The 21,686-nt window shown below is 31.5% G+C and overlaps 1 protein-coding gene across 1 annotated transcript; it reads right to left on the minus strand.

Annotated features, from left to right (window-relative positions):
- Nucleotides 1-20,836: 20,836 nt before the first annotated feature.
- LOC140433957 (uncharacterized) lies at nt 20,837-21,310 on the minus strand. The gene has a single exon (XM_072521929.1). The coding sequence runs from the start codon at nt 21,308-21,310 to the stop codon at nt 20,837-20,839; it is 474 nt and encodes a 157-aa protein (XP_072378030.1).
- Nucleotides 21,311-21,686: the final 376 nt, after the last annotated feature.

Here is a 21,686-nt window from a genome sequence, read left to right on the forward strand (position 1 = left end):
TGGCTTTTTTGTTCTAAAAGCTGGTACTATTATTTTTTTATATGTTTGACTAATTTTGTGGCGACTGCCCAAAAACTTACATAGGTCAAATTGATAGAACTTTTAACAAACGTATAGCAGAACATAAAAGGGCTTTCAATAATAGAAAAACTAATTTTACATACGCACTTCACCTTCTAGATCATATTCATTCTTTTAATGACAAATTTCAAATTCTTTATATGCACAATAAAGGCCTTAACATATATTTATTAGAATCTTTGGAAACTAAAGAATTAAAAAATACAGACATAGTTCTGAATGACCAACTTGGGACAAACAGTTCTCCCTTTCTCAACACATTCAGTTAAAGACTATTAAGTGTAAACACATACAAAAAATAGATCACGTGAGAAAGGCGGTGTGGCCGATATGCGCTCGACCGTTTTGCGCCCTTACCTGAAATCGGCCGGTTTGCGCTCTAACACTTTCTTAATGGAGATGTATAGGTAATTATTTTCTTATATCGACCGTTTTGCGCTCTCTTGTAATCGACGTTTAATTTTATTCTACCATAACGATCAGGTAACGGTTAGGCTAGTAAAATTATTTTAAAAAATCATAAAACTATAAAAAAATAAAAATAAACCATTTTCCCTTCACACTTTCATTCAGGCTTAGGACTATCGTAGTTTATCCATATTTTAAACATTGGCATGTTTAGAAGATGTTTTTTTTTTATTTTTTCATTTTTATTTTTTGTTAATTTGTTAATTTTTTGTTTGTTTTTTTTTTAATTTTCTTTGTTTTTTTCCTTTTTTTTTTAATTTATACAGTAAAATACAAAAAATTCTTGGGAATAAAATATTGTTATTAATTGCAGCTTTTGGATATATGCCAATGTCCTTAAACACAACCTTAAGTCCCTTGTATCTTTATATTTCTGTAAAGTTTTGGATATTCCTTCATCAAGATTAATATATGTTTTCTTGCGCCGCTTTCCTTCTAGATTGGAAGTGAATCGATCATAAAGGTGATCACAATATTCTGCTTCTTTAACAAGGCACTTCACTAATTGGAATACACTGGGATGTGGTCTTATTAATGTATTCAGACGATGATTCCAACCTTCTAAAACGTTATTACTGCGATGTCTTTGATCATGGCAATTCCACATTTCCTTGGTAATGTGAGTATTTTCTAACCATTGTTTGACAAAGTAGTCATAAAACTGTTCCATTTTTTTAGAAATAGAGGTTTCTTGAATGCATAATCAGCCATCATCGATATCTTCTATAAGTAGATACGCTAACGCAGCACACATTCTTATGTGCAAACGTATCTCTTCGTTGTCAGTGTATTCAGAAACAAGTCCAATATTTTAAACATTTTTCCATATACATTGATTGAAATAAAAATTAAAACCAGAAATTTTGGCTTCGGGAAAATAATTTTCTAAGGCACCAATCACTGCCTGTTTAAAATCCAGTTTTATGAGAGATTGTTTCCAATTTGTTAGTTGCTCTTTCATTGATGAAAATAACATATCGTATATCTCTTTGGTTTTGTTAGGAAGTAACGCAAATATCAATTGAATTGTATTTGTCTCCTCTGACGTACTACCAATATTGATATTAACGGTATATATTTGACTAAATTGCTTACTGCAGCTTTTGAATGTCCCATCCATAAATACAGTGTCCTTAGTGTTAATCAAAATCTTCCTAGCTTTGTTGCTGGCAAACACCAAGATTCTGTATCCCGAGGGAGTAGTCTTGTCGATAAATAAAAATTTCGTTTTGTCGCTCATTGTAATAATTTCTTCAGGAAATACTATTTCGGATGCTGCCGCTGGATCTGTGAGCAGCCCACACGCACGTTTTTTACAATCGTTTAAACCACTTTTCACTGAAGAGAATTTTGGGATATCTGTCACGAAATCCAGTCCTTTTTTTCAGTTTCCTCTTTCAAACAACTCCAAAAAACCGAACCATCTTTATTTGTTTTTTTCATACGAAAACTGTACCCTTTATACAATGCACATGGTTTTCCCTTCGAAGTTTCAATAATTTACACATCCATTTTTAAAACACTAACGCACACTAACTTACACTATAATTACAATAATTCTTGATCCTACTATCTCAAACAACGCAATAGAAATGATTGACCATCAATATGGTCATTATCACGTAGAATTTTCAGGTAATTTTTCTGTTACCATACCCTTTGTTAATGACTTAAGTAGTTACCAGTTCGCATTATCAGGTAGAAAGGAAAGTTAGTTCCAGCAATCTCTCATTTTGGGAATTCTAGTTACTAATTATATCTAAACAATTAACTTCCAGGTAGAAGGATTATAAACAGAGGTAGGTATTAAAGATTAAAGAACACTCTGTTGTTCGACAGTATAAGAAAAATTTAATGATTTTTTTAGTTTTGATTTGACATTTTTTTTTTTCAAATCTAAAGAAAAAAGATGTTTCTGTTTATTTGACATGTTAGTTTGTTCATTGCAGGTTCACCAGACTATTATTGTAGAATGAAATTAAAATTATATTGCAAGAGAGCGCAAATCAGCCGATTAAGGAAACTATAGTAGTTAGATATTTCTATTATGAAAATTGCAAAGCGCAAACCGGCCGATTTCAGGTAAGGGCGCAAAACGGTCGAGCGCAAACCGGCCGTATTGGAGAAAGGCACTCTGCCAAAACAGCTGTAGTGGTGTGATATTGTATGAAATAAATAAATATTATATGCAATAAATTTTGTGAATGTTTTTAAAAAAACAAAGTTTTCAGTGTTTTATTGTTGTATAAAATGAATTTCCATCAACTAACGGTCGAATACATCACTTATATTACAGGATATTTCAGTTTGAATACATTTATTATACTCAACCCCTTATTTTCTCTAGTTTAAACTAACTGAACTAGAATTACCAATTTAGAATTAAGAATGTATAAAGTAGAACATTTTCCAACACGTTTTAGTGAATGTTGTAATTGAAATAATTTACAGCCATAATAATAATGAATTGACTAGAATGAGGGACAGCATTAGTTATAAAAGTTATTGTATTTCTGTAAGAAATAAACACGGAAATAATTAGAAAGTGGGCGGTTGGTACTTGTTATTAACGAGTTGATGAAAATGGAAAACTTCTGTAATTATTGAAAGCTTTTCATGATTTTCTTACATGTACATTAAAATGTCGTTATCAGAAACATACTAAATTCGAAATAGTTTCACCACCTACAAGATTTCTGACGTGTAATATTCTTGAATTTGTATTGTAAGTAACGACATGAATTATTAAATGGGTGTAAAATTAGAAAACACTCAAGTGAAGCATTGTCTTCTCATGCAGCAACTTTTACGGTCTGTGTAAATGACAATAAGGCACTTAAAAAAACAAAAAAATGTAAAAAAGAGTGGCATCTTTGAAAAATCACACCATAGCTTCATTTTTATTTAAAGAATTTCTAGCAGAAATTTAAGAAAGAAGAAACCGAGAGAACGATAAGCTTCGACCATTTAAAATGTCCCTTTCTTCGACTAAAGCTGCAGTTAACATATTAAAGAAAAGAAGATCTTTATTACGCTCATCCTATCGAAATTTGTCCATTGGATCAGACCTCACTTCCATTCAAAGGCAAAATTTAAATGATCGTCGTTAGGAGCTCGAAGATAAAAAGAAAAATGTAGAACGACTCACAATAGAGTATAGTAGATACATACCTAGTAATATTCCAATTGCTCAAAATAAATGGGCACAAGAAGAGGAAAATGCTTCAGTACCTGAATCTGGCCCCAAAAACATGTCGACATGTTTTAATATCACATTGTGGAACTGTCGTGGTTTTACAATTTTGCATGAAATCTGTAACGAAATTGGGCAGCTTATATATTACAAAAACTTGGCTTTCGTATCCTTTGGAAATGTCCTTAGATTATTTTTTATCTCATCACATAATTCAATCAGAGGCTAGTAAAGAAAAATCAACTGGAAGAGCAAGTGATAACTGATGGACCTATGACTAGTAACAAATGTAAATTATATTTAATTAAAAAGTCGTCATGATAGATTTTTGGTCTTGTTACTCTTTTTACACGCAGATTTATCATCTTAGGAAATCAAAATTACACAGGAATTAATTAATTAAATACAACATTAAAATTAACAAACAAAGTGATAACAAATAAACTCAATGAAATTATAACACTAGCAGAAGAACAACAAGCTTTCAGGTCGGCAAGATCATGCACCGACGCTATAATTATAATAAGGAAAGGGCAAGAGAAATCATTAGAATATAACAAACCGGCATATCTATGTTTCGTGGACCTTAAGAAAGCATTTGACCGGGTTAAATTAAAGGACCTTATCCACTTATTGTACGCAAGCAAGAGAGATACCTCTAGGAATAATCAAAACGATCGATAAAAAATATTTACCAAAACAACACAATAAAAGTAAAAGTGGAAAAAGAACTAACCGATCCTATTGAAGCTGGCAATGGAATAAGACAGGAAAATTCCCTGAGTCCTCTATTTTTCAACCTGATTATGGATGTAATAATTAAAAAAGTAAGACCTAAAAAACAATACCAAATGGGAGAAAAAAAACTTAACTTAAAAAAAAAAATATAATCTGCTATGCAGAAGATGCAATACTACTCTCTCAAAATGAAGAGGATTTACAACGGATGCTGCACCAACTTAATATAACCGGCAGAATATTTAATATGGTAAATTCCCCAAAAAAGACAAAATGCATGGTTACAACAGCAAGTTTACTAAGATCTAAATTGGAGCTGGAAGGTCAGATAAAAGAACAAGTGATGGAGTTTAAATATCTAGGCATCACATTATCTAGCTACGGAAAGCTCAAAACTGAAGTAGTAGATCAAGTGAATAGATGGAAACTCAAAATAAGAATGGAATAGATTTCAGATTATTAGGTAGTTCTTCTATCATTTTCACCAGTGGTGCTGCCGCCTTTCCAAAGTTTCTTTCTATGTCGATATCAGGAGTTATTATAGATGTTTCTTTATTTAGGCACCAGACTCTATAACCAAATCGTATTGGTTTGGCTCTTAAAAATTGCTTGCAGCTATGTTTACCGTAGTATTTGACCATACTTTCGTCGAAAACCAGATCTTTGTCAGGAACAAAATACTTTCTGAATCTTTCCTTTACTTTATTTATAAATGGCCGTATTTTCCAGAACTTATCACCTTTATCAATATTTGCGCTAGAGTTTAAGTGAATACTCCTCAAAATTTGTTCAAATCTGTTGCGTCTCATAGCACTAAATATAATTTCGTTTCTAATGTCAAGACTTTACTCCCAATACATACTACGCTTGCTGGAAAGATTATTATAACCACTAAGAAGCAATATAGCAATGAAACATTTTATTTCCTCTGGCGAGACTCTGGGGTCGCGTAGGTTATTGAAAATAGCATATTGGTTTGTTTCCTGTATCAGGAATAAAATGATTTCTTCGTCTTGAAAATTTCGAATATATCAACAACTGATTTCTTTTCAAACAGAATAATCTGACTTATAAAATTGTTTCTCATTATATGTGAAACCTCCCGAAACTTAATCCCGGGATTGAGAAACTTTTGGATTTGCCAAAGAAATGTTACCTTCTTTCGATTCTGACTGTAGAATAGGAATTTCTTCTCCTAGTATAACTCCATTAGTAGTTCTTACTTCTGCATCGGCAAGTAGCTGACGTTTTCTCAAATTGTCGACATCTCCGCCCTCGTCCTTATATCCGGAATCCTCATCCGTCAGAGTAGCTGCATCCTGTGGCGCTATATAAATTGCCTCTATAGAGTCATCTATCTCGTAGTATTCTCCAAAGGCTATATCAATAGCTTCTTGAACAGTTAGGCCTCTTTGAAGAACTGCAGCAAGGCCTCTGAAAAAAAAAACACTTTAGTAGGTCATCCTGCATTATTAAATTTCAAATTTTTATTTTTTTAAGTTCTATAGACACTCTGTGTACTAGTACTTCGAAAAATGTTACTAAAAGTACCATACAATGAGAACAAAACATGTGATATATTAGTATAAAATAACTGGAGAATATGCTTACATTACATATTAGCGTTACAAATATGTAACAGTTAATTTCTTAACCGAACAACTTTTTTATTTAAAAAAATATCAAAGCTTTTTTACAAAAAATTATGTATTTATATTTTCTTATACTATTTGATTTCTACTATTAACTGTATTATACAAAATAAGTTTTAAATACTCACTCTTTATCAACGAAGTTCATTATTTGAAACTTTATTTATTTCGTTATATTTTATCCAGGCACAGATTTAAAATAACGTTCTAATAAAATCGCACATTTATAGCGATGTAAACTCTAGCACCTTCTGACAAGAATTGACCTGTTTTCAACTGAAAATTTGAAATTTGTAGGCAATAGAATCTATTTAGATGGCACCACTTTTCCGTTACATAGTCGTAACTCTTGGAACTAAAGGGTTAATATGATTATTTCTAAAACTTACACAGCTTTTATAGTTTCTAATATTTTTAATTAAATATACGCATTATATAAGGTATTATAATAGAAATTTATTTGTCATTTAAAATAAATATGTATGCATATATATATATATATATATATATATATATATATATATACATATATATATATATATATATATATGTATATATATGTATATATATATATATATATATATATATATATATATATATATATATCTTTCTTGCTTTCTTTTCTTGCTGATATTGCTTTTGAAATTCCTTGCATCCATGTTGTTGGTGGTCGTCCTCGTTTTCTTTTCTCTGGTGATATCCATTCTAATATTTTTTTTGGTAGTCTTTCTTCCCCCATACGTCTAACTTGCCCGTACCATGTTAATTGTTGTTTTTCGATGTCTTCTATAATTGATCTTTGTACATTCATTTGATTCCTTATGTCCTCATTTCTCATATGTTCTAATCTAGACTTTCCTGCTGCTCTCCTCCAAAAATTAATTTCAACTGCCAATAGGTTACCTTTAAGTTTTTTTGATAACTGCCATACTTCTGAGCCATAGACGATTACTGGTTTCAATATGGTATTATATATTCTTTTTTTCGTTTCCGGTCTTATATTTTTCTGCCATAGTACTGAATTCAATGCACCTATAACTCGTTTCCCTTTGAGTATTCTGTCTTTTATGGCTTTATCAGTTCTTCCTGTCTTTGTTAGCTTTACCCCCAAATATATACATTGATCGCATTTCTTAATTTTCTTGTCTTTTAAGTCGAGGTCATCTGCAGTATTTTCTCCTCCTATGCAAAGATATTGAGTTTTTTGTAAATTTACTTTGAGCCCCATTTTTTGTAGTCTTCCATTAGTTTTCTAGCCATATACTCCAGGTCTTCCTTGTCTTGGGCAATAACTACCTGGTTATCTGCATAGTTCAACGTGTATAACGTTTCATCTCCAATAGACAGCCCCATCCCTTTACACTTTTTTTTTCAGTGCCTGAGTGCTTCGTCGATATATATATTGAATAGTATGGGAGATAAACAACAACCTTGCTTCAGTCCTTTTGTTACCTGAAAACCATTAGAAACCTTATTTCCAATTTTAACTTTTGATATAGTGTTGTTATATAGATATTTAATAGCATCGATTATTGGAACGCTGATACTGGTTTTCTCCAATACTTCCCACATCTTCACAACAGGCATGGTGTCATATGCTTTTGTATAATCTCCTAAAAGTAAATGCACTTCTCGAGATCTCACTGTTCTTTTCTTGAGTATTTGGAATAAGCAGAAAATACTATCTATTGTGGATCATCCTGCTCTGAATCCGTTTTGTTTTTCTGATTCAAAAGGACGGTATTCTTCGCATATGCGTTCTTTTATAATTCTCCTATATAATCTGCTAAGCGTGTTGGTAACAGTTATATCCCGATAGTTATTGCAACCTTCCTTATTTCCTTTTTTATGGATAGATGTAATCCATCCTTCTTTTCAACTTTGTGGCACTGGTTCTCCGGGCAAGTGCCTATTGAAAACTTCTGATAGTATCTCGAATAGTTTGTTGGTTCCATTTTTTATTAACTCTGCATATATCCCCTCTGGACCCGGAGCACGTCCATTTTTTAACAATGATACAGCTTTTTTAGTTTCTTTGATGTTATTTGTTAGTGGCTCTCCTTAAATCAGGACTTCATGTTGTTCTATGTTTTTGTATTCGGGTCTTTCTTCTATTTACAGTGTTTTATAGTGTTTTTCCCATTTTTCGGGCTCTATGGAGTGTATGGCTATTTGTTCTGTTTTGTTTGATCTGATGTTTTTTATAAATCTCCAGGATTCTCTTTATTTGCGGCCGCCAATGTACGTATCTAATTCCTGACATTTTATCTCCTAGCTTTGATTTTTTGACTCTATTATGGTGGATTTAAATTTATTTACATTTAATTTATTTTAAATTTATTTCTCTGTATTCTCTTTTGTGTTCTTGATTCTTTGTTTCCAGCCATCTGTGATTTAATTTTGGCTTTTGTTCTTTCATTTCCTGTAGTTCATTATTCCACCAATTATTTGTCTTTCTGAGTTTGTTTACTCTTATACCTAATGCTTCTTTGGCATTTTCTTAATATTCTTTGTAAATCTTTTGTTGTTTTTTGTTTGAATTCCTGTGGTAGTTGTTGCTGCAATCTTTTTTTATATAATTCTCTAGTACTATGGTTGTCTAAACTTGTTAGATTGTACTGCAGTTGTTCAACTTCTACTGAGTGATTTTTATTTAGATTTTTATTTTGTTGGTGTTTACCATTTCCGCTTAGAGGTAGTACCATTTCGGCTTTTACTAGATGGTGGTCACATCCACATTCGGCTCCTCGAAACACTCTTACGTCATGCACTTTTATTTTAGATTTTTGTTTCATTATTAGGTAATCAATTACTGATCTTAAGTTTCTTGTAGGCTGACTTCATGTACATGTATGTATTTCCTTATGTATGAAATACCCATTCATGATCCTTAGTGAGTTGTGTCTACACATTTCTATTAAGTTATTGCCATTGTCGTTTGTAGTGTTTGCTCCATATGGTATTATTGTTTTATCGTTTATTCTTCTACCAGTTCTTGCATTGAGGTCACGTAGTATAATAGTTTTCCTTGTTTGACCTATTTGAGAAATAGTTTCATCTATGACTTCATATTATTTTGTTTTTTCTTCTAGGCGTGCATCATCATTCAGACCGTATGTGCCTATTATGGTTATTTTTGATCCTTTCAGGTTGACTTTGATCTTTATGATTCTTTCGTTTATTGCTTGCCAGTTCGATATATTCTTTCTGCATTTCTTCTGTATAAGTATTAATACTCCTCTTTTGGCATGTTTTTCCTTATTAACTCCCGTGTGTATATGTATATATCTATCAAGATTTTGGGTACCTGGGATAAGGTACACCAGGTATAAAAACTAAAAAAAGTATATAATATTAATAATAAAATATTTCCGCAAAATTTTTACAAGGCTATTTGACTCTAGCCATTTAAAAATATCCTTATTAAATATTGCAGAAAACTGTTATTTACTAGCGCCCTTAATCAATAGCAGAATCCACAAATTCCAAAAATAACTTAAATAACATTCAGCATAAGAATTTTCCTGAAATATCTAATAACACATTACAAAATTAATGTTCGTCTTGTTGAATTTGAAATTTCCCGGAGCAAATTTGCATTAATGAAATTTGGAGTTTGTGCTGAAACAGTGAGAAAATCGATGGTTATACTTTGGTTTTATGAAATATGGTCTGTATACACACCAGCCGACGCATTTTGCATAATACTGGAGCTTTGTATAACTACTTCGTTTTATAATTTATGGCTATCCAAGAAATTTCTACAGATAAGTTTACTGAAATTAAAATTATTATTGTTAATTAACCGTCTTTGCAGATTTGTGATTTATGAAAATGGAAAAGGAGAATATAAAACGATATTTGAGTTTAGTTACTTATTGCTTAATTGACGTAGATCTAAAGTAAATTTTACATATATCTCTTACTCTTCTTTCCAACTTTCTAATTTTTGGGTTCCTTTTTCCGCTTAGTTTGATATTTGTTTTATAAATTTTATTTTTCCTGGTATCTTTTTTAATTCTTTTTTCTTTTACATACGCTAATATTGATCAACTAAATTTAATAACATTACTGCTTTTAATCTTTTTATATTAAATGAGAGAAAACAATTTATATTACCGCTGAACAATTTCTCTATACACCAACGAAAGCGCCATTGATGCCATGCGTTAAAAATATCGAAAAGGCTATCTCTATAAAGAATATAAAGAAGTGGCATTATATCCGTTCACAATCCTACATATATATATATATATATATATATATATATATATATATATATATATATATATATACACATATATATATACATATTTATATATATATATATATATATATATATATATATATATATATATATATATATATATATATATATATATATATATATATATATATATATTATTGTTATGATTCATTTTATCCGCCAAAGATAAAATTAAAATTACTAAAAGACCATCTAAATAGATTTTCAAGATATCCTGGAGAGTTGTTATGCTATGTAAAAATTAAAAATAATATTGGTTTGCTCTTAATATATTTCAAATTATAAAATATAATAATTTAAAATATTTCAACTGATAAACTATGAAAGATATTTCAAAGAAAAGAAAGTCCATTATCTTTGGATTACCTGTAGTAAACAAAATTTAAGATATGCATAAATTATTTTCTTTGTAAAATATATTTGAGTGAACGTAGTGAATTGAACAATACGACCGGGTTTTCCAAATGGACTTGTACAGTGAATAAAGACAATAGGGTAGAATTTAGAAATTATATTTCTCCGTTAGTTCTTAAGAATTTGTTGAAACCGATTAGCATGTTAATAGTTTGTAGGAAAGTTATAATTGTAGTTAAAATGGTTGTTTGTTATCTAAATGGGGATAAATATGAAGAACTTTGATTGGCAAAGAGTGAAAAAAAGTGGGAGAGATGGAGGAATGAGAGTTTAGCTAGATTTTAGAGGGAAAAAATCTCATCAGTTGTTTTCCAAGGGTGCAAGGCGAACAGTCGTAGTTCTTTGGCGGTTCCCAAGTGATAGTAAGCATTAGAAGTGAATGTTTGTGAGTTTTCGTGGACTAAGTGTATCCTGACGGAAGCTGATCCAGTAAAATATTGTAAGTCGTACTTTTCTGCTTATATATTCCAAGAGTCAATGTTCAGGCCGGAACAAGAGATTCAGTTTATCGAGAAGAGAAGAAGTTTATCTTTTGAACGATACGTGCATCTGAAGGAGATCATTGAAGAAGAGAGGCTCGCAATAATTTGTTGTAAGATTGCTGATTACCTAGAGAACTGCTAAGAATAGATAGTGTAGGCTACAAGGAACAAGGATTTGGACAACTCATCATCAGAGAGATAGTTTTTTTTTTCATTCGTCAGTTTTTCCTTTATCAACAAAGTTTTTTTTTAATTACTTCAGAAAAGATAGAAATATTTATCAGGAGATATAGAACAACAATTTTGATTTGAAATTTTAATTTATATAGTATATCATATTAATTTTTAAAGGTTCGCGTACGTAGAACAAAATTTTGATAATCATTGTATGAGATATTTTTTGTTTAAGATATTTGAATCTGAATTTTATTTCAATATATAATTTTGTATCATATATGTTTATTATTCCGGTATTCCTCAGACCTTACCTATCATATAAATCATAGATATTGAAGCACGAATATAACCCTGAGATAAGAGAATTAAATAGTGTGATAAAATCATAATTGCATCATTTAAATAAGTTTAATTAATTAATTAATTAGCTAATTAATTGCTTGGCGCATCTCTGACTTTTAATATCACATTAATATATATATATATATATATATATATATATATATATATATATATATATATATATATATATATATATACATATATCTGGGTTTCACCTGAAGAAAATACATCAATATGGACCTTTTTTCTACGAAATTCTTAATTTGGAAAGGTAACCATTTGAATGTGACCCGTAAACACGTTTACACTTTCTGCTACGGTATATTGCCGTAGAGTCGTATAAAACGTCCAACGTTAATAGCACGTACAGGGTGTTTTGTGCGCTAACCGAAGTAAAAGCAGTTTTATTGGCAAAAAGAAAACAAACAAGCAATTGAAAGTGTATGTTTAGAACAGAAACGAGGTCTTAAAAGTAATGGATTTCACATAAAAAGTTCTCCCTATCGAGATCGTTGTATGTTCTGCAGATTTCATTGTATCAAACACGAAAGCTCTAGCGTAAAATTTGAGGTGCACGAAGATAGCGGGCAAAACGTAAAATATTAACTGCGGATGAATGTGCACTTTACGAATTCACACGCCGTACGAACATCTTATAACCGTTGTTTGTCAAGAAAGTATATACATTCAGGTACGCCGATGTTGCCAGAAGTACATTTGATATTATATATCGGAAATTGTGTCTGTGTAAGGATGGTTATTATCGTTTGAATTAACACATTCACTGCCTACTACTAGTAAAGTCGCAAGAGCGGTGCCGGTTAGAATAAAATCGAAAAAATGTTGTTTAACTACTATAAAAACACTGTTTATTATTATACTTTATTAAAAAAATATAATTTTTCTTTATAGTAATAAGAAAAAACACCTATAGGTGTAGACGGTTTCTCTAATGAAAATTTCATTGCCAGTGCCAATTAAACCTATAGGTGATTTTGAATTTATACGAACATGTATTATTCTTTATGAAAAATAAACAAACATTCAACGCAAAATCCTGGTGAACCACCACAGGCATTACACACGTACATAGTTGCTGTTTTCTTCTTTTGAGTTCTACAAACTTTACAATTTTTTCTTGCTACTCTTTTTATCTTCTTCAATGTTTAATCAGATGCTTTATATTGTTCCTCGGTAATTTTAACAATTTTTTGTAATTCGTGTAGGGTTGCAGTAGCGTTGGGGTCAACTTTTGGTGGTAAGAGTGATTCTAAAAGGGCTAATCTAAAATCTTACATGTTCTTCTTTGTTTGCCCTGAGTACTTGTTGAACAGAATAGCCGAATTTATTACACTCATTTGTAATATATGGACAAATATTTTTTTATACCAGCGCAATGTTTTTCTGATACATGGAAAATATGACTGCATTTGATTGAGTGGTTTCAATGTTACCTGGTCTCTTTTATCTCGAGATTCAGCCATTTCGTTTCCGTATTCACTCGTTATATACATCACATCGAGTTCGGATCTCCATTTACCAATGTGCACGCCGTTACGAAATAAGGACTTATTCTCTCCTGGTTTTAGTTTTGCTTTCCGAATGACTCGTGGATTACTTTTTCTTTTTATATTTAAGGTCCCAGTGCAGTGAGTCTGTAAAAGGTTTTGTAAAAGGTCTGAAGCTAAATCATAGCTATTATAATAACAAGAAATGGTCTTGAAAGACCTTCGAAGAAATGGTCTTGAAAAACTTACCATCCAGGGAAAAGTAGAAGGCAAAAGAAGTAGAGGTAGATCTTCCACACGATACACGGACCATATTGTTGCTACCATTGGCGCTCCATTGTCAGAATGTGCTAGAATGACAGAAGATAGAACAACTTGGAGGAACATTGGGAAATTTAACTAATATCTTCATGATATCACGATACCTGCATCAGGTTAACGACTAAGAAGAAGAAGAAGAATAATAACAATCCATATAAACCGAATGTCCCCGGTGTAGCCTTTCTTATCACAAGTATTTAACTACTTTTGAGGTATGACCAGTTCCGCCCAATGCATCCTTTGACCCACTATAAACTGTAAGTTTTTGGACTAATCCATTAGGTTCTGTCAGAATGTAAAGTTTTACCCCATATTTATGTTTCTTATTCTTAATATACTGGCAGAAGATTAAACGTCCTCGCCATAGCACCATGGACTCATCAAGAGAAAGTTCTTTCCAGGGTTGTAAATAGCCTGCATTTTATTATTGAAGTGGTTCATGATGGGGCGTATTCTTGCTAAGCGTTATTATATAAGCTAATCTTCGTTATTTTCTCCAACAGGTGAGAAGTGCAAACATATCAATATCAGTAAAAATCTATTTTTGGACATACACTCGCCAAAACAACGTCTGTAGAATCAATGTTTCTTCCAGTAGTCGGTTAATCTAGAATATTAAACTGTCCCTGTAAGCAGCAGCCAATGACAAAAATCTAAATACTGCGCTGAGACTGAGGTTGGTTGGATGTTACGTCTGGTCTTAACTATTGTACGGGGTAGAAAAATGGACGTTAAAAGCGCAAATAATTAACGAGTTTGAAGCCTTTGGATTTTGGATATGATGAATGTTGAGAATTCCATGGACTGCCAGGGTCTCCAATGAGGAAGTGCTGAGAAGGATGGGTCCAGACAAAAAATTGTTGAAAACAATAAAAGTACGCAAGACTGCATACCTTGGACACATACTAAGGAATGATAAATGTAGTCTTCTGCAGGTCATCATGCAGGGTAGAGTAGATGGCAAAAAGGGAATAGGTACAAAGAAATACTCCGATGAGACTGAGGTTGGTTGGATGTTACGTCTGGTCTTAACTATTGTACGGGGTAGAAAAATGGACGTTAAAAGCGCAAATAGTTAACGAGTTTGAAGCCTTTGGATTTTGGATATGATGAATGTTGAGAATTCCATGGACTGCCAGGATCTCCAATGAGGAAGTGCTGAGAAGGATGGGTCCAGACAAAAAATTGTTGAAAACAATAAAAGTACGCAAGACTGCATACCTTGGACACATACTAAGCAATGATAAATGTAGTCTTCTGCAGGTCATCATGCAGGGTAGAGTAGATGGCAAAAAGGGAATAGGTAGAAAGATAAAGTCATGGCTGCGAAATATTCGAGACTGGACAAACATGACTGTAGACGAATTATTCCACATTGCAAACGACAGAGAAACTTTTAGAAATGTGGTCGCCAACCTTCGTTAATGAAGACGGTATAGGAAAACGAAGAAGACTGGAAGTGGAGATAAATTACAGGGTATTTCGTTAGGAAGTTCCGTAACCGAAAAGCTGTGTAAAGGGTTTTTACCACAAGAATCTGTTATTTATAGTGATATTTTTTACATCTATACATTTACTGACAAGGTTGAGAGATCAACAGATGCACATGTTGACATGTTAAATCAAAAGAAATGTTTTTTCTTGATTTTTTCTCTGTAAACATCTTAACGTACCACTGAAAAAAATTGTTGATTTATACAGTTGAGTTAAAACAATTTGTTTTAATTTGAAACAAAAAATTTCGATTTCCATGAAAACTGCTTTTGTTGTGGACTCAGATTGTTTTCCCCTGAGATATATATATATATATATATATATATATATTGTTGTGATCTGCTTTATGATGTTTTATTATTAATTAACACTAATTTAATTAATCCAATTATTTAATTAATTAATTCACTAATTTATGCAGAGTCATACAATTCAATTACTATTAAAAATTCTCAGGGTGCCTTTTTAATTTTACTTTAATCATTTTACTTTATATATCTCTTCTAGTGGGTTCAGTATCTCCTAGTTGCTCATAATCGGGATAGAACAGGAAACGGAACTAACATTAAAACAACATAAATATGCACAAATTATTATTTATTTTCAATAAGCAAAACGATGAATATTAATAAATAACTTTTGTGGGCAATTATCTTTCCCAACAAACTCCTATACTCTAAATTTAATTTGAATTACAAACTATCTATTGATCTGTTTTATAATAATATCTACTAAAAAAAATGACCATATAAAAATATAATTTATTCACAAAAAAAATAACTCTGAAACTTGGAATCTTAGTTCGTATGCTTATATTTGATTTTATCTTTAGAATATCTTAAAATTTTCTTTCGTTCAAATTATTTGACTGACCTTTATTTTTACACCAATGATGTCTCCTCTCGATCAAACCACAGTTCCTTCCTTGATTGATTATGTCCGGCTATCATCAAATCTTTCCCGTTCTCAGCATCGATCCAAACCGCATACCAGCAAACTACTCCTCCGAAAACACACGCCCAAGCCTCTTTTGACCAGTACTCTTTATTCACAAATTCTCCTTTCTTTCTCAATTATATCTCGTGGACTATGCAGACTCAAAAGAGGTATTAATCTTCTCGATTTTGATCTGCTCTCAGCTTCCACCTGTTTCACTAACAAACGAAAACACTGGTACTCAGATTGACTACACGAAAACACGTCTTCTCTTCTGGTCTGCCGGTAACATAATAAATTTTTCAATCTCTCCCAGACAACCTTCTCAACTCTCTCATTCTTACCATTCCTTTTTAACCAATCATAAGCATTCATCTTTCCCACTTATTTTCGATTTAAAAAATTTACAACATGATATTTAAAACAAATAAACTACTTTCACTCAAATTACTTTTCAGAAAACATTAACAATTTTGCCTTTTTTAACAGAAATAAGTTTCCAAATTCTTGTTATCTCATATCTAAATCTAATTCTTATTTACTTTCGAAAAATGCCCACCGCAAAATACAATTACAAGTTTATTCATAAATCTATAATTATACGGGTTCCATTGTCCTTTCACTATTCACTCAGTCTTTCATGGAAAAACTCGTTAGGGTCCCGTCACGGAATAATGTTTTCTCTTATTCTAACTATTACAAATAAGTACAGGGTTGTATTTTAACTTATATGTCCGCGGTATATTAAAATAATAAAAAAAACTCTTTATTCTATTTCTGATCGATAAACTGATCCATAGCAATATATATATATATATATATATATATATATATATATATATATATATATATATATATATATATATATATATATATATATATTAATGTACTTGTGGTGACCTCGTTACATTAAATTGGTAATAGTTTAATAGTCAAACTACGCTGTCAAACACATAATTCATTAACAAAAGCTATACAAATGTTACCTATTACTGTGATCATATTTACGTTCCATTTGTAAGGTGAAGTCGGAGAGCAGCCGAGCAAACCTAGTGAGTATCCCTCCCGTCTCTAAGCTCGAGGTAATTTTCTTTCAGGGTAAAATTACTGAGAATAGTTCGAGTGTGAATTACGACATGAAGCGATTTCGCAGTCTTTGAAGCCGTCCGTGGGTGAAATCCGGTCGCATATACCGCCATCCCCATTCGACGGTGCTCTGAGTGCGCGAGCTTTAATTTCTGAAATGTACCTGAAACATTCAATGGTCTTGCCGGCATTTCACAACTAGCAATGGTTTCAGGAAAAATCGTTTCTTATTCAATTAGCAAATTAAGGTCTAGTAGGTAAATAGAGGTGTGGCGTATAATATACACATAATTTTTGAAGAGGGTGGCATTAATGGGAATAAAATTTAAATTAGCTAATTAAGTTGTCCTATAAATCTATATAAATGCGGTTACGAAAAAAAAAAACAAAACTAGACTATGGGTATTTGACAGGAATAAGAGAGATTCATTAAAAATTAAAAAAAAAGGTAGTAATACCAACTTACAGGTATGTAAAACATATAACTTAAGATGCAAAAAGACAAAAAGTATTTATTTTAAAATGAATTCTAATTTAATAAACGAATTAACAAAATAGATAAAAATATCAAAGCAAAATAAAAAATAATACAAATATTACAAGACCATCTAAACATTTTGATAAATACGTCTTCGATTTAACAATATATAAAGCCGATGATTTAACTGATTAACTAATTTATCGTTAAATGCAGAAAATATCTAAACTAATAACAATAGTATCGCTTATTTGAGCAACCCAATAAGTCATAATTTTACCAAAATCGACGTTTCACTAAAATAAACCATTAGTAACCTATTACAACTAATTCGCAAATTAGTCTAATTTACAAACGGTAATTTTTCTATTACAAGCTGATATGAACTATGCATATCAGGCTTTGAAGCCTCATTAACCCAGCACTGGTGGCACCCCATATCGGAACACGAGTTCCGATATTCCCAAATTCAATAATTTATTAATTAGAAAATCAAAACAATACTGGTGTATTATTTAGCTTTACGTCTTTATGAATACAATTTAAACAATTACATGTAATTTGGGCCCAATAAATAATATAACCTTTCGAAATAATTAATAAATGATGGATGCATGCAAATTAACTTATTTGTTATTTTATTAAGGGTACAAAACATTAAAATATAAGATTTATTTGTCAAACTTGCTCCTATGAGTTGCATTTTTAAACATTTTGTTGGTGCAATATAGGGTAAAGGTTACAGTGATTGGCCACTTAAGCATTGGAGTTTGATAAATGTGTACGGCATTAATTTGTATTAAAAACCATATATTTAAATAATACACTAAATATTAGACTAAAGTATCCTCTTTATGACTCTATATGTCATTTATTGTTTAAAAATTTTTAATATTTATAAAAAAAGTTTTTTTTGGAAAAGCAGATTTTATAGTGATTGGCCTAATTTTGATAATGATTGGCATAGTAAGTAGATAGTAATTGGCCACCAGTAAGGGGCTAAGTTATCCAAGGTACATATTTTTCTTATTTATGTATCCTACCTGCGTTATTTTAATTTTGGTTCAAAAACTAAAAAATCATTAAAAATTATATATAATTTTAGTGATCAAAGACGAATTTGGTTTCAAAAATTTTTAATAAATGCCAGAAATTACAAACCAATTACAATGTTATCTTGTCAAAACAAACGTTACCCAAAAAGTTCTCCATTTCGGAGGATAACATCTTATTTTTGGAAATACATTTTATATTGTATGTTTTGGAACAATTTGAAAGTTTTACTGCATATTGACTACATGTTATATTATTAACACACGTATAGCACAGCCCAGTGTATATAATTTTGTTCTTAAATGGATTAGGAGCTGATGGTGTAATAATATCCATATTCGTGTTAATGATTCCATCTTGACTGTTGTCACTAAACAGTTTTCTTTTTGATTTTTCTGGCACAACAGTAAGAAAACTTTGGATGTTTTCAGGGCTATCTTGGAAGTCCATTTTTGGCAAGGTTTTCATTACGTTGAGTAAAGCATCATCATCCTCTGCGTGTACTACTTTAGATACTTCCTTGGTTGCACAGCTATTAACACTTACAATTTGGAGAATATTTCATATTGGGATCATTGTTTTCTATATCACCTGCTGTGCTTGTTACGGCTTCTGGATCTGTATTATTTTTAAAAACAAGTTTAACGTTAGTGTTGTTTGGTGATCTTTCTGTATAATTATGTTTAGGCTTTCTTTTTGTTCCTGCTTTTTTTTATTCATTTGTTTTCCTTTTAGTTCTTTTTTGTTCAACCTTTCAGTCTTACGTTTCTCCTTTTTTATCTCCAGTTCTTTTTTTATAGCTTATAGCTTATATATATTTTTTCTTTAATTGCCTTTTTCATAACGGAGGAAGTCAGAACAAATGGTAGTTTCTCCGTCTCTCTTTTTCCTTTCCTTTCAGGAGTTTTTGGCCAAATAACATAATCACTGATTGATGAAGACGACTTATTTAATAAGACGTGTTTAGAGGTGAGCGATAAAGTGTTAGGCATTTGGTTGTTGAAGCTAGTATTTTCTTCTATTAGAATAGGAATATTTTCAATGTCAAACATTTGCTCATTTACGATAATTTTCAAAGTATGCTTAATAAAACCCTCATTTTTTTCATCCTGTAAATTTCTGATTTCAAGAGTTAATTCTGGCTCACAGATTTCAGATTGGATCGTCCCATGAAATTAGTCCGTTCCTCCTTGCTGCTCTGTATCTTAGCCTTTATCCATATCTTCCAGTTGATCAGTATTCATGGATGGACTTGCCTCCAAAAATTCTTTATAAATATAATACAACGTCAAAAAATCAGAATTATGTGCATCACTTTTAACAAAGTTTTTAAGCCTTTCCATTTTTTCCTCTCCAATAATTTTTTTAAATGTTTCGAATGTAATTTTACTGACTTCCGTGTCTCTATCTTGTTCTTTTGCCTTGGCAGTGCATTTGGAATAATCAATTGCGGATTCATTCCAAGGGAAAAGCCTACAGGCACGAAAACCATTTCTAATATTTTCTGGTTTTATATTATCAACCACTGTATTTTACTGCAGTAAAATTGTCCTTTGTTACAACTTCAGTAGGGTGCTCTCTCCGAAACTTTAATACAGCACTTTTCCATCCTTCTTTTAAGGGCTTAAAGATGAACACATCTGCAGGTTGCACGATTCGAGTCGAGTCAGGGTACAGAGCAATTAGAATTATCTGTAGCTTTGTACATAATTCGCTTATTTCATAGGTTAAATGTGTGCTGTGACCATCGACGAACAAGGCTATTGGAAATTTGATGATATTTTTGCTTAAGTAAGGATAAAGAATGTTTCCTATATATTCGTAGAACAGCTGATTTTTCATCCAACCGTTATCACCGTATCCAATTCCCCAGGTATCAGGTACAGATTTAACAATTTCAGCTGGCAGTCTTTTGTAAGCATAGATAATCATAGGTGGGGTCACAACACCACAAGCTGTAATGTAATGTAAACATCACTGTGATATTGTTTTTTGAACGATGTTGTATTTCATAAACGTTTTTTGCTCCTCTTGGTGCAAGAACTTTTTTGTTCTTTGGGCAAAGCCAAAAACAGGTTTCGTCTCCATTGTAGATTTTGCTGGGATATTCAATAATCTCAAATAATTGTTTTCCCTTTAAATAGTCTTATTCATTAGTGAACCAGTTTCTTATGTCTGCTTCGGCTACAACTGAGCTAGCTGCTGTTATTCCTTCTGCGGTTTTTAGAGTTATATTTGGGTGACGTTTTAGGAAGGAGTGATACCATCCTCTTCCTGGATGGTTATCTTTAAACGGATCTTTTCTAGGAGCTGCGTCAAGGAAATATTTCACAGAAGCTTGAATGTCTTCCATTCCACGAGAAAATCCTTTCTTGTATGAGGTCAAAATCCATCTTTCTAGAACTGCTTCTTCTTCTGAAGTTAATACTGGGTGAGGTCCAAGAGAAACTTTATTATTAAATCTGACACTTGACCGGAACTGAAGTGTTGCTCGAGGAATCTGATATAACTTGGAAGCTTCTCTTTGACTCATACCATTTTCAATAGACTCTAAAGCCTTAATTATATTTTCTTCCTTATATTTTTTTCGGTAAAAAACACCTTTACAGACCTTTGGCATGTTATAACTGAAAAAAAGGATTGCAATAGTGATTGGCCAGATTGAAATATAGTAATTAGCCTATGGCCAACGACTGTTTACTCTTAGAATATTTAAAGGTGACAATAAGAATAATGTAATTTAGAGTGCTCATTTTTATGGAAAACAAATTATATCTGAAAGTTTATTTTAGAAATTTATCACAGTAATTGGCCGGCCGGCCAATAACTGTTTATATACCTAAATTATTGATATAGTTATTGGCATAATAAATTCGCGCATTTTTTGTTATCTAAAAATGTTTGGGGCCTAAAATTTGATCAGTTAGAACCTTAGTTTAATATATCATGCTAAATTAGATCTATATCTACAACGATTAACTTTATAATGGACCAAA

Source organism: Diabrotica undecimpunctata, chromosome 2 (genome assembly GCF_040954645.1).
Source record: "Diabrotica undecimpunctata isolate CICGRU chromosome 2, icDiaUnde3, whole genome shotgun sequence".
Lineage (NCBI taxonomy): Eukaryota > Metazoa > Arthropoda > Insecta > Coleoptera > Chrysomelidae > Diabrotica > Diabrotica undecimpunctata.

Coding starts and splice junctions, on each gene's coding strand:
- LOC140433957 (XM_072521929.1), bottom strand. CDS start 21,310: ATGCCAAAGGTCTGTAAAGGTGTTTTTTACCGAAAAAAATATAAGGAA.